General features: G+C 48.3%; 4 protein-coding genes across 4 annotated transcripts; 1 reads left to right on the forward strand and 3 right to left on the reverse strand.

Annotated features, from left to right (window-relative positions):
* Positions 1 to 263: 263 nt before the first annotated feature.
* Positions 264 to 1940, reverse strand: N7466_001802 (uncharacterized protein; the record flags this gene model as incomplete). The annotated part of the gene is made up of 3 exons (XM_057161200.1): positions 264 to 1447; positions 1563 to 1762; positions 1816 to 1940. 3 exons carry the CDS (start codon positions 1938 to 1940, stop codon positions 264 to 266), a joined length of 1509 nt encoding a protein of 502 aa, XP_057024485.1.
* Positions 1941 to 2517: 577 nt separating this feature from the next.
* On the reverse strand, positions 2518 to 5848 carry N7466_001803 (uncharacterized protein; the record flags this gene model as incomplete). The annotated part of the gene is made up of 3 exons (XM_057161201.1): positions 2518 to 4995; positions 5050 to 5466; positions 5528 to 5848. The coding sequence occupies 3 exons, from the start codon at positions 5846 to 5848 to the stop codon at positions 2518 to 2520; spliced, it is 3216 nt and encodes a 1071-aa protein (XP_057024486.1).
* A 2110-nt stretch (positions 5849 to 7958) lies between these two features.
* N7466_001804 (uncharacterized protein) lies at positions 7959 to 8393 on the reverse strand (the record flags this gene model as incomplete). The annotated part of the gene is made up of 1 exon (XM_057161202.1): positions 7959 to 8393. The coding sequence occupies one exon, from the start codon at positions 8391 to 8393 to the stop codon at positions 7959 to 7961; it is 435 nt and encodes a 144-aa protein (XP_057024487.1).
* Positions 8394 to 10784: 2391 nt separating this feature from the next.
* Positions 10785 to 11675, forward strand: N7466_001805 (dihydrodipicolinate synthase family protein; the record flags this gene model as incomplete). Its single annotated transcript, XM_057161203.1, has 1 exon — positions 10785 to 11675. The coding sequence occupies one exon, from the start codon at positions 10785 to 10787 to the stop codon at positions 11673 to 11675; it is 891 nt and encodes a 296-aa protein (XP_057024488.1).
* Positions 11676 to 11822: the final 147 nt, after the last annotated feature.

The raw sequence follows: 11822 nt of genomic DNA on the forward strand, positions 1-11822 counted from the left end.
AGTACTGCATTGCATTACTATCTACATGACAATTTATGAAGGAGCATATACCAAGGGGCAAATCTCGGGCATAGATGCTTGGAATTCCATTACATACTAGTCCTTCTAAGGTTGACCGCATAATGAAATAAACGCAAGTGAGAACCTTGGAAAGAAGAAAATGATTCTGGCGGATATGGCGAAAATGTGGTGCACAGTTGAAACCTTGGAATCACGTAGTCTTCGTTGTCACGAGAAATTCTATATACAATAATCAACTTTACTTACAGTCTGTTTCCCATGTTAACATGGACAGCCTTAATCTGACTATAAGCTTCCAGTCCAGCCTCTCCAAGTTCGCGACCAATGCCGCTCTGCTTAACACCACCGAACGGAACCCGAGGATCGCAGTCTTGACTGCTGTTAATCCAGACCATACCAGACTCCAGCTCGGAAGCCACACGATGCGCACGCTCCAGATCAGTAGTGAAAACAGCAGCACCAAGGCCGTAAGAAGTATCGTTCGCGCGCTCAATAGCTTCCTCCTCAGTATCAAAAGGCAAGATGACAACCACCGGGCCGAAAACCTCCTCGCGGACGATACGCATGGAATCGGTCACATCAGTGTACACGGTCGGCTGGACGAAGTATCCATTCTTGTTCTCGGCCTTGGCAGGGACATGCGCAGCACCTCCAGTGACGAGCGTGGCGCCCTCACTCTTAGCAATATCAAAGTATGAGAGGATACGCTCGTACTGTGCGCGGGTCACCTGGGGCCCTTGGAAGGTATTCTCGTCCCACTGGTCGCCGATCGAGACGGCCTCCACAGCCTTCTTGAACTCAGCTAAGAAGGTAGGGAGAATCTCACGATGCACGAAGATACGCGAGGTGGCAGTGCAAATCTGGCCCTGGTTAGACATGATGCCAGAGTGCGACCACTTGACCGCCTGATCCATGTCTGCATCAGGGAAGACCAGAAGAGGCGACTTGCCGCCCGTCTCGAGGGTGATATTCTTCAACGAGCCCGCAGCCATCTTCATGATCTCGCGACCGGTACCGGTCGACCCGGTAAAGGCAACCTTATCAACCAAGGGGTGAGTAGTAAGTGCGGCACCGGCATCACGACCGTATCCATTCACAATATTAACAACGCCAGGCGGGAAACCGGCCTCAACGATCAAGTTCGCCAAAACAAGGATACTAAGTGGAGTCTGTTCGGCAGGCTTAAGCACGACGGTATTTCCACACGCGAGCGCAGGACCCAGCTTCCAAGCTGCCATGGCCAAAGGATAGTTCCATGGGATAATTTGACCGATAACACCGAGAGGTTGGCGGAGGGTGTAGGCGAATTTTTGCGGGGTGGTATTGATAGTTTGGCCATAAGTCTTATCGGCCCAGCCACTGTAGTAGCGGATGGTAGTGGTAGCCTCAACAAGGTCCTCTTCCATAGCGACATGGTAGGGCTTACCTGTTTAGAGTTAGCGGGGGTGCCGTAGGGCTGCGCCGGAGATGAAAAGAAAAATTAGGTGGTGGATCGGGATCGGCATGCCGCATGCTTGTGCACGGGTGTAACGCAAACGTACCATTGTCCCACGCGTCAATTGAGGCGAGGAGCTCTCTGTTCTCCCACATTAAATCGGCCAGACGGGCCATCAACTGGCCACGTTCGGTGGCGGGCAGAAGCTTCCACGATGGGTGCACCAGGGCGGCCTTGGCTGCCTTTACGGCGCGGTCGACATCCTCGGGACTTGCAGCATCGACAGTGGCAATTGGCTTATCGGTACTAAAAGGTCGTAAGAAACCGAGCTTGTTGTTGGGGGGTAGAAATGGACTTACGCGGGATCAATGGAGGTGATGGTTTGTCCTGATGTGGCGGAGACAAATTCGTTATTAATGAATAGGCCGGTGGGCTGCTTGTAGCTGTGCCTGTTGGGGGTGACGATATCCAGTGAGGGACTCATGATTGGAATGTGAAATGGAGATATGAACTCGATCACAGTCAATCCCCGCGTTGATATATGATATCGCTGATATATTGTGAGGGGTCATAGGCAAGAAGTTCTCCGTGGGTCTAATCCGTTCCAGGCAGGTATTTCCGGGGAGTCTACATAGTGGGGAAGAGACATTGGAAATGCGCCAACATCTCCTAAATAGAGATAAGCGTCATCTCTGGACCGATAATAATGCTATTTACTTGGAAGGCGCAGCCGAGCTTATCTTTCAAATGAGAATTACTAACGGTGTAGGTGAAAGATAGTATACATGATGGAGGTTTTCACAGGGACGGGAGGAATCAGTCAACTGGTTGAAGGATGGCCACCACAATATGAAACCAGTCTTCAAAGTACTAACACTTCTAAAATAGCATGTTGACTCCTGAATAATATAGAAAATGACAAAAAAAAAAAAAAAAGAGAGAGAGACCTGAACTATCGCTAATTGACAATGTATACCCCACCGTGTCCTTGGGAGACAGAAAAACTATTCATAAGGTCGTAAAATACTGTCTATCACTGGGAGTCAAAAACGATACCCATTTCACAAATCTTCAGTCTCAGTCGCAGTCCACTGGCGGCACCATTTCACAATCGACTCGACTGAAATCGGTTCCATTCCAGACATGGTTGGGCTAACCGCCAAAGCTTTGTTAATATCAAAGCGTGCGAATCCTTCACTAACAAGCGTCTGGAAGAAAGGCAAAACACGAGCCCTCTCCTCCTCCGCCTCCTTTGACAATCTATTGGGAGGAAGGCCGGACAAATGAGAGACCCATTCGGGGTACCCAACCATCCGGGGAGAGGATATACACTTTTGCAGACCCTCGGAAAACTTGGACGTTGGGCTCGGTCGCGGATGCACTATGTTATAAAGTTGCACGTTGGGAGTAGCTGTCTCGTGATCATCATGCTGTTCACGCAACGCAATTTCCTGTATCACGCTCGCCATTTGATCCACTGGAATCCAGTTGATATGCGCCAAGTCAGTCGTGGGCACCAGACCACTAGCTTTGGAGAGAATGGCTAGTGACTGTAACCAGTCACGACTCTCCCACTTGCCACCTTCCTCAATTTTGGTCGGGCCGGCAATCTGCCCAATGCGCAAGATCGAGATCGGGATCTGCAGTTTGGCCCCTGCTGCAGCGAGAAATCGCTCCGCTACCTGCTTCGATTGTCCATAGCCTGTTTCCATTGCCACCGCTGCGCAGTTGACGACTTCCTCCGGGACAGGCACGGTGGGGGAAATGGCTTTTGCCCACCGGTGCACGCTGCCGACGCTCGAGGCGAAGACCACGCGTGGGCGAGAAGTGGCGCAGTTTGCAATGTCGATTACGGTGAAGACACTCTTGAGAACTTCCGGTGTGAATGACGCCAAGGATAGGGCGTAATTTACGGTCCAGATGCTGTGAATAATGACATCTGCATGAGTGCAGATTTCATCGAGGTGTTTTTCGGGTAAGCCCAAGGCCGGCTTGGCGAGGTTGATGGGAACGAATTGTAGGCGCGGGTCTCTGGAGTCCACGTCGAGGCCTAGCTCGTCTACACGCATCTGGAACATTTCTCGCACGTCAGGCCCACAGTCCAAGCACTTGATGCCAGCTACCCGCTCATCATCAAGCAAGCTTCTCACGAGATATGGACCAAGACGGCCCTGGCAGCCAAGTAGCACGATTTTGATGTTCTCTGTGTTAAGAGGCGGGGGTGGGGTGGTCGACATAGGCTCGGGAAGGTGGGCTATGAGGTCCTCCACGAGCCCATCGACGCTAAACCTTTGTTCTGATTGACCACTTTCACCGTGTCCGAATACCGCATCCAGCGTGGCAGTTGCAAGACTCTCGATGGTAGGGTTTTCAAAGATCGTTCGCATCCAGAAGTCGATGGTATTCTTTTCCTTGTCCATGCGACCAGAGAGACCCAGCTTGAGCTTCTGCCCGAGTTCCAATACTGATAAGGAGTCCATGGCTTTGAGAACAAAGAAATCGTCTGTCTCTCTGATGTTGCTGTCGGGGCGAATGTCATGGACAACAGATCCAATAAACCTCTTGGCTTCGTCTGTCCAATAGTTTTCTAGAACTCCAATCTCTCCTTGCTCGTCGGTGGTGCCGTCTACAAAGGCTGCGGTGATGTATTCGGAGTAGAGGGATTCGGTAGGTTTGCGTGCGATCATTCCCTTGGGCGTGCGAATGAAACCAAGATTTGGTTGACTGAGTGTAATTCGAGACCTTCGAATCTTGGCATGCGAGGGTGCAATCCTGTTCGCTTGGGCAACCATTGGCCAGATAGCGTCAATGAACTCTTTCTTGCTCATGCGGTCTACCTCGGGTGAGGATCTTGGCTCAACAAGCAGAAGAACTTCAGGACGGTCGTTTCCAACGACCAAGGCTCCGCTAATGAGGGGATCACCTGAAATGACGTTCTCCATAGGGATCGGCCATACCCTCTGATTGTTTGCTAGCACAATAATATCCTCCTTGCGAGAGTAGAAGCTCCAGAGACCAGGCTTTGTCGGATGAGGAGTGAATAGATCTCTGGATCGCCATGTTTGCACATCGGGAAATGTGTGAGAAAGAGTTCGCCGGCCCAGGAACTTCTTATCGTTATGAAACACCAGTTCATGGACACCGTCTTCCACTTCTTGCATGTCACATTCCTCCACAGGGTTGAACTCTAAGAATTGCCAGTCTCCTTTTTGAGGAACCAGCAACTGAACTTGGCCCGCCTCGACAGAGCCGTAAATTTGGCACACATCGGTCACCTTATTAAGCTTATCACCTGCTGCTTTTGACATTATTCCTCCACCGTATGCGACAAACTGGAGCTTCTCTGCTTGTACCAAAGAGGATGGGTTTGAAATCCATTGCTCGATAACTGGTGGTGGCAGCCAAAGGGCTCGAACATTCTGCTCTCTTATAACAGTATCTACCAAAGAACCACTTGGCGCTATGTGTGGAGGACCCATGACCACAGTGGAAGTGGGAAAGAAAGAAGGGATGAGAATGTATGCTTGAATACCGAGAAGCTGACTATCCGTCAGCAAAGAAGATGATTAGCAGTAGATATCACCAGCACTTACATGGAAGATTGGGAAGGATGAGTAATAACGACCAGGCGTGTCAAACATAAACTGTGATCCATTCTGAGGGCGCCTTCCTGGGGGCACTGGAATTTTGGGGTCGTTATCTGTGCAAGAAAATGAGGCGTGTGTGTAGTTCACCAGTGTTGGCGGACCCGTCGAGCCAGAGGAATGTAAGATTAGGCAGTTTTCATCTTTTATATCCGACCACGAAGCCTCAAATGGGAAATCGGGCGATTCGGAATTGAATATGTCATTCATCGACGGCATTTGCTTGCAAGATATTGACGGATCGAACTTTTGTATAGATTTGGCGGGGGATTTTAAGGTGTCTGCATATAGAAGTGCGGATACATCGGATTGTTGCAAAAGACCGAGGTTCAAAGTGATTGGGTTTCGATGGCTGATAAAAAAAGTCTGGTTTCATGTTAGAGCGGACCTTCAATTGGCAATTGTTTCCCCGGATGATGTTTCATACCCTCCACCGACATTTGATGGCTGCCAAGAATATGACAGTGTATCGTAGATCACTCGGGCCGATGTAAGCCAGTGTGCGTCGCGTGTTGCGTGTCTTCAAATTCTTGCTCAACCACCAGCTCACATAATTGACCGCGGTCGCCAATCTCGCCATTGTGATATCTTCAAAGCCATTGTCAAGGCTCCCCGACTTGAGGATCGATGCGAAAACCCGATCGGGTTCGTGATGGGCATAATAATCAATGATATGGGGGAGTAATCGCTGGCCCCTGTATCTTTCGGCCCCTTCCTCCCACGCTTTCTTGTCGTTGGGGACTGCCATGGTGTTGAATGGGAACAATGGGGATTGTTGTGGAGGGGCAAAAGGGAAAAAAAAAGTCACTTCACTGCGGCTTAGCCGACACACTTGCAGGGCTGAGAAAACCCGGCAGCTGCAGCTATAACCCGCGATGTGGGTTGAACTAGGACGTGTATTCTTTGGCGAACGCGCTAATGCGGTAGTGCCACTTGATGCTCAATGCCCATCCCTTCCGAGAAATTTGAACGTGACCTGGCCCTCAATGAGGTTCTAAGACCTTTCCTGTAGCCTCATCTAGTCTGCAGATGATCCTAATTGCGTCTAGCTTCCTCTGCCTCTTCCCCTTTTTCTTTTTGCTTTAATGGATAAATTTTGCCCCTCGTTGTGGAGCTTTTTTTTTGGGTTGAATGGGGGGGGTTGAAGGCTCCATGCGGGGTCGTGGCCCCCCGAGCTAAAACGAGAAGAAAAGGCGAGCAAAAGCATCCATTGGATACCCGAAATGCCAAAGAATTAAATTATTGGATAGCTAGTGGTTACCAACTCCACAATCTCCCATTTCAGGCATTGGTGCATCCATCGTTTGCTTTTCCTGCATGAAGTCTGGCCTTGCTTCGATCGGCAATGCTGAACCCACGTGAGATGGCTTTGTATGGATCTGAGGCGAACTAGCGAGCGCACAAGCCAATAGTCCCGGGTTTTTTTTCTGGCGTGAATGTTTTGATGGCTTGATGGCTTCGCACTATTTATGATCTGGCAGCCTCCAGGTGGGGATTTATTGTGGAGAGAGCCACACTGTGGGATAGCTGGGATAAGAACTTTGTAAATTGTCAGATTCCGCCTCGGTCCTTTCATATCTTCAGTGCGCGTACGTACAGACAAATCGCGCCATCAAGTGCGACCATCACTCTCGGCTGCACGTTTCCGCTTCCAGGGACGATCGTTGCCGCAAGTGAGGCCCACAAGGGTTGAATGTCCAATAATTTTAGACCATACCTGAGAGGACCAAAAAAAAAGTCCATGTCGTCGGGGGATTGAAAAAAAGTACGGAGTACTTGTGACTCGCGAGGTTCTTATTTAACCCGGGCGCATCGGACTAAATAAACTAGGCACTAGACCGAAATAAAGCTTGGAAATCTGTTCAATGTTTTGAAGAGCGTACATATATCCAGATGTCGGCAGTTGACATCTGGAGCTTACATAAGTCGGCGAATTCTCGGGCCACATTTCAATACAAATACCGGCTTCAATGATAGTCGCATTTAATAGGCCACTAATAGTAATCTACCTGTAAAAAAGCTTTGTATCAGCCAATTTAAATAGGAAACTTAGTCACTCCGTCAACTGGTATAAGTGGTATCTTACTAATTGATGGTAATTTGAAGCATCGATTCTGAAGTAACCATCTAAACATTTTTGAATTACATTAAACTAAAGTGGTTTATTCCATGCATTCAAGTGCTAAGAAAATCCTATATCCAGATAATTAATGGAAACTAGCATATGGTTGCTGAGATACAAAGTAGTAATTTATCGGTAGCACTTGAGTATTTACCATTCGGATATGTATGAACCTTTGTGCTTTATGTTATGCTCACTGATCAGATCAGGGCGCTCGGGAAGAAGAAAGCCAAGAACTGGGACAGGAAATTCAGTACATACCAGTTGACGTGTGGCAGGATTCCCGAGGTCAAATGTTATGTACAAAGAGGAGTCGAGTGGATCATCCGAATTCAATGTTTGAAATCTGATCCATGATGAAAGAGTCAACCTTGAGCAAATCCTTACTAGCCTTAGTAGGTACAGGTCTAGTGTTTGGTGCGCTTTCAAAGATGTTAGATTGAGACAAGAATGTCGAAGATCCAAGGTTCCAAAGTTTCATCCTTGCATTCAAATTACGAGGTAACATTGAAATTCAAGCTTCATCTTATCAGATTGATGAATTTTAAAGAGACGGACGCATTCACTTCAATTGACATTATATATACCGCAAAACAACTAGATACAGAATAGATTGTTCTTATTATCTTTGATCGAAAGCTGTTGAAAGTGAAGGGGTCGATGTTTCAGTCCAAATAGAGTACCGCTCCACCACCTCAGTTCTCCCCTCCGACATTTCTCTCAAGAAATTGCCCACTTAGGGGAGGTTGGCGGGGGTGTAGCTCTGGTCGGGCTTAACAACCTTGCCAGTGTTGAGCTGGACATCAGTGTAGGCAGGGTAGATGATCTGGCGGGACACGTTATCGACAACAGCGAGGGTGGTGAAGCCATTGCCGGCACCAAATTGTCCGCTCCAGCCAGAGGTAACGGTGAAGTCACCGCAGGTAGCGGGGCCACCGTTCAGGTCAGCGGCAGTGGTCCCCTTCACAACGAAGCTGCAGGCGGTTGTGGCAGCTCCGGTGTTGATGCCAAAGGTCCAGGTGCAAGAGGTGTCAGCTGTGTTGCAGACACGCTTCATGTTATCGATGGTCCAAGTAGAGGTAGCTGCCATCATGTTTGTGCTGGCAACGGGGGCAGCCATGACAGCTGGGACAGCGGCGAGGGCGGCGAAAAGGAGCTGAGAGAACTGCATATTTGCGGTTTGATGGATGATTGAAGTTGAAGGTAGAGGTAAGAGGTTGTTTGGAAGGTGGATGTTTTGCCTGATAGAATGTTTTGGTCTGTTGGATGAGAGTTAGAAAAGATTGGAGAACAATGGGAGGTATTTAAGTGTTTTTTTCTCTCTCTCAGGCCCCCTCATTGACTTGGCATGAAGCAAAGCCCGAGTATGGGATCGTGATGGGTTTCTTGCTTCGCCAAAATGCACTCGAAATAGACCCAGAATGGATCGACGTAACGGTACAAGTTGAGTACCTGGATGACGGTGCACTTTGTGCTGGCGGCGGATGTCTCACTTAAGTATAGGTGAGACATTGGCTTGAACGCCTAAACCAGACCCCATTTTTTTGTTGCTACATATGTATGTACCAAGTCTCTTAGCCTTCGATGAATTCTAAGACAAAATTCAAGACCCATCCAATCGGAATCTAGCTTCCCTGCATGTTCGCCCACCTTCCACGAGCCATACGTCGCTTATATCATACTTCATCCCACAAGTGGCATGGCTTCATCAGCCCCACATTTTACTTTCCAAATGACTTGTCAGGTGCAGTCATGCCACGATCGCTAACAAAGCCCCGAAGCTCCCAGCAAGACCATACAGAGCCAGTCAGCCTATAATATTTGAACATGATTCCAAAGTTAGTATTCTGAAAGCACAGTGGGACACAGCTAACGCGGGCGACTAGTTTTACCTTGAATCAAACATTGAAGCAAAATCATTTGAAATGATTCATCAAGTAAAAGAATTCAATCTTCGGAGTTATCAGTCTTTGTGGCTTACGATCTGCATGATTTTCCTGCAATGTAACTATGTCTTAGACCTTACCCCAGAATTGGGCGTGCCACCCGTGGCCCACAATACTCAGGGCCCATCGGTACGAGCAATTATTTCAACTTGCTCCACCCATGCCCTTGGCACACATCATGAAGGTCGCTATGCCCAAGCTACATTATCTTATGAGATATAAATATGCACGATCGGACTTTGGGACTATAAACCGGTTATTGGTCGGTCTTGGGTTTCCGTGTAAGTAAGTAGATGCGGCGACATCTGGATATGCCCCGCTCAAGTGCTCCTCTCCGCATAGCTCCGAGGTTGACTTGAATACCTGCCCGGGTAAAAAGTAATGAAGACAAAAAAGGTTTTTCGTGATCGACGGTTTAGGTTAGCTGCTTGACGCACTTAAGCACTACGTGGCTTGAGAGAAGATTTGGGAGAACAAAAAAGACAGATTCTGAACAGCTGACCATGGTTCGTCGGCTTAAAGGACAATCGGGTTGAAGAGCTCAAACCTTCAAATGTTCCAAGGCTGAGCCCTGGAAGTTCTAAAATTAGATATCAAGAAATGCCGGACACTTTCAAGATTGATGACCTATGTGAGCATCATTTCCAACAAAATCCACTTCATTGAAAACCCTGCAAGAGAGACTGCTCAAGAGTACATTTAAAGAGGTTTGTAGAATGGGGTGTAGTCTAGTAGAGAAGTTGAACAACCAGAAGTTGTTCAAGACTAAAATGGAAAATAGGGTCCGGACCCAGCCGATAGCTGATTACTAAATTTGGATTAGCGTTGTCGAACTGGCACGTGAGAGGTACTAACCGAGAGCCGACGTGTTAGTCACCGACACTGGCGAGTCGTGACTGTGATAGTAAACATCAACCTTGGAAGTAATGAGAATGATATGTACTAATCATACGGGCCATCTATCTAAGATGACTCGGCTTGACAAGCATTGAAAAGAGCGCACATTTCTCTGCCTCTTCCCCCAAATTGTTGTTGGGAGTGGTTTGGTTTTTGTCCGACCGTCCTTGACGGCGTTCTACCTATATGATTCAACAAGAACAAGATAAAAACTGGGGCGTATAACCTTTGTCTATGTGATGTCAGTCAAAATTCCGAGAAGGCCGATAAAAATGCAGCAGAATTTGTACGATCGCAGATCAAGATGGAGGTCTCAAGTTTCAAGTTCTAACAATCGAGACGCGCGAAAGTTCCACGCATAGGTCGTTCATAATCATATTGGGAATGATTTAGGTCAACGCCATGATTCTCGCAGATGACTTCCCCATTACACGTATATTTCTTTCAAATGTACCTGAGTACAGGCTCTCCGGTTCCCCCTAGGAATGACGCCCATCGAGAATGAGGAAAGCTTCCGCGGACGATTAGATAACCGGTACGCACCCAAAGAGAAAGTGTTTCCCCAAACAGAAACCGTTTCCTGGTCAAGCAAGTGTATACTTCTGAACCACATGTACTTAAGAAACAAAATTCCAAAGGTTCAACAGCGATCCAATCTCTCAAACAACTCCTCCATACCTCAACGCCTCTCAAATATTCACAAACATTACACCATAAAAATGGCTGACCTCCACGGAATCATGGTGGCTCTGATCACCCCCTTCACCGATGATCAAACCAAAATCGACGAAGGCCGCCTTCAAGCCCATATCGAGCACCTGATCAAGGCCGGCGTGCACGGTCTCGTACCAGGAGGCAGCACGGGCGAGTTCACAGTCTTGACAACCGCCGAACGCAAGCAGCTCACAGAGCTATGCGTAAAGTTTGCCGACGGCCGTGTCCCCGTCGTCGCCGGCACAGGCAGCACATCCTCTGCAGAAGCCATTGAGCTATCCAAGCATGCTGCCTCGGTTGGTGCCGCCGCCGTCATGGTCGTGCCACCCTTCTATGACCCCGTTAACCTCGAAGAGCTACATGAACTCCTTTGGGAGGTTCACACAGCCTCCAACCTACCAATAATGTTCTACAACATCCCCGGCGCGTCAGGTCTGAAGCTCACACCAACTGAGATCGCCGGTCTATCTGCTGTCGGCGTGAAGTATATGAAGGATACATCTGGTGATGCGCCTGCGCTTACGGAGTTGCTTGTTGGGCACTCTGATAAGATTACTGCATTCAACGGCTGGGATAGTCTGACTTTCTTTGGATTGGCATCCGGAGCCCCGGGCGGTGTCTGGGGTGCTGCGAACTTTCTTCCTGAGTTGGCTGTTGAGCTATATGAGGCTGTTTCAGTCCGGGGGGATCTGAAGCGTGGTCGGGAGCTTTGGGCGAAGGCTTGGCCTATTTGCAAGTTCTTGGAATCGCACAACTATTGTGGGTCGGTCAAGACTGGCGTTGAGTTAATTGGCCAACCTACTGGTGGCTTGCGGAAGCCGTTTTCATTGCTGAAGCCTGAGCTGCGAGAGGAGTTGAGACAGTTGATTCAGAATGCTGGTGTTAAAACTATTTAAACATCTAAGTGATTAGAGGAATTGAACCGTGTATATAGGACCGAGTAAGTATATCATCCAGATTGAAAATGAATTTGTATTTGGTGTTTGAGGTTCAATCATTTCATATTGCCCAAAAAGTTCGTATCGTAGCATCGTGAAACATGC

This window comes from Penicillium verhagenii, assembly GCF_028828195.1.
Source record: "Penicillium verhagenii strain IBT 33310 chromosome Unknown utg000003l_segment0_segment0, whole genome shotgun sequence".
Taxonomy (NCBI): domain Eukaryota; kingdom Fungi; phylum Ascomycota; class Eurotiomycetes; order Eurotiales; family Aspergillaceae; genus Penicillium; species Penicillium verhagenii.